The 327-nt window shown below is 66.4% G+C and overlaps 1 protein-coding gene across 1 annotated transcript; it reads right to left on the reverse strand.

Annotated features, from left to right (window-relative positions):
* Positions 1 to 3: 3 nt before the first annotated feature.
* On the reverse strand, positions 4 to 321 carry LOC108525254 (cell wall protein DAN4-like; the record flags this gene model as incomplete). Its single annotated transcript, XM_017866288.1, has 1 exon — positions 4 to 321. A coding segment is annotated over one exon (318 nt), but the record flags the coding sequence as incomplete, so codon positions are not given.
* Positions 322 to 327: the final 6 nt, after the last annotated feature.

Here is a 327-nt window from a genome sequence, read left to right on the forward strand (position 1 = left end):
GGAGGTGGCGGTCTGAGAGGTGGTCAGGGGTGTGGACGTGGCTGTGGAAGAGATGGCAGTCTGGGAGGTCGTCGCGGGTGTGGACGTGGCTGTGGTGGAGGTGGCGGTCTGGGAGGTGGTCGGGGGTGTGGACGTGGCTGTGGCGGAGGTGGCAGTCTGGGAGGTGGTTGGGGTTGTGTTCGTGGCTGTGGCGGAGGTGGCAGTCTGGGAGGTTGACAGGGGTGTGGATGTGGCTGTGGCAGAGGTGGCGGTCTGGGAGGTTGACGGGGGTGTGGATGTGGCTGTGGCAGAGGTGGTGGTCTGGGAGGTGGTCGGGGGTGTGGATGT

This window comes from Rhinopithecus bieti, unplaced genomic scaffold (genome assembly GCF_001698545.2).
Source record: "Rhinopithecus bieti isolate Rb0 unplaced genomic scaffold, ASM169854v2 scaffold_28226, whole genome shotgun sequence".
NCBI lineage: Eukaryota > Metazoa > Chordata > Mammalia > Primates > Cercopithecidae > Rhinopithecus > Rhinopithecus bieti.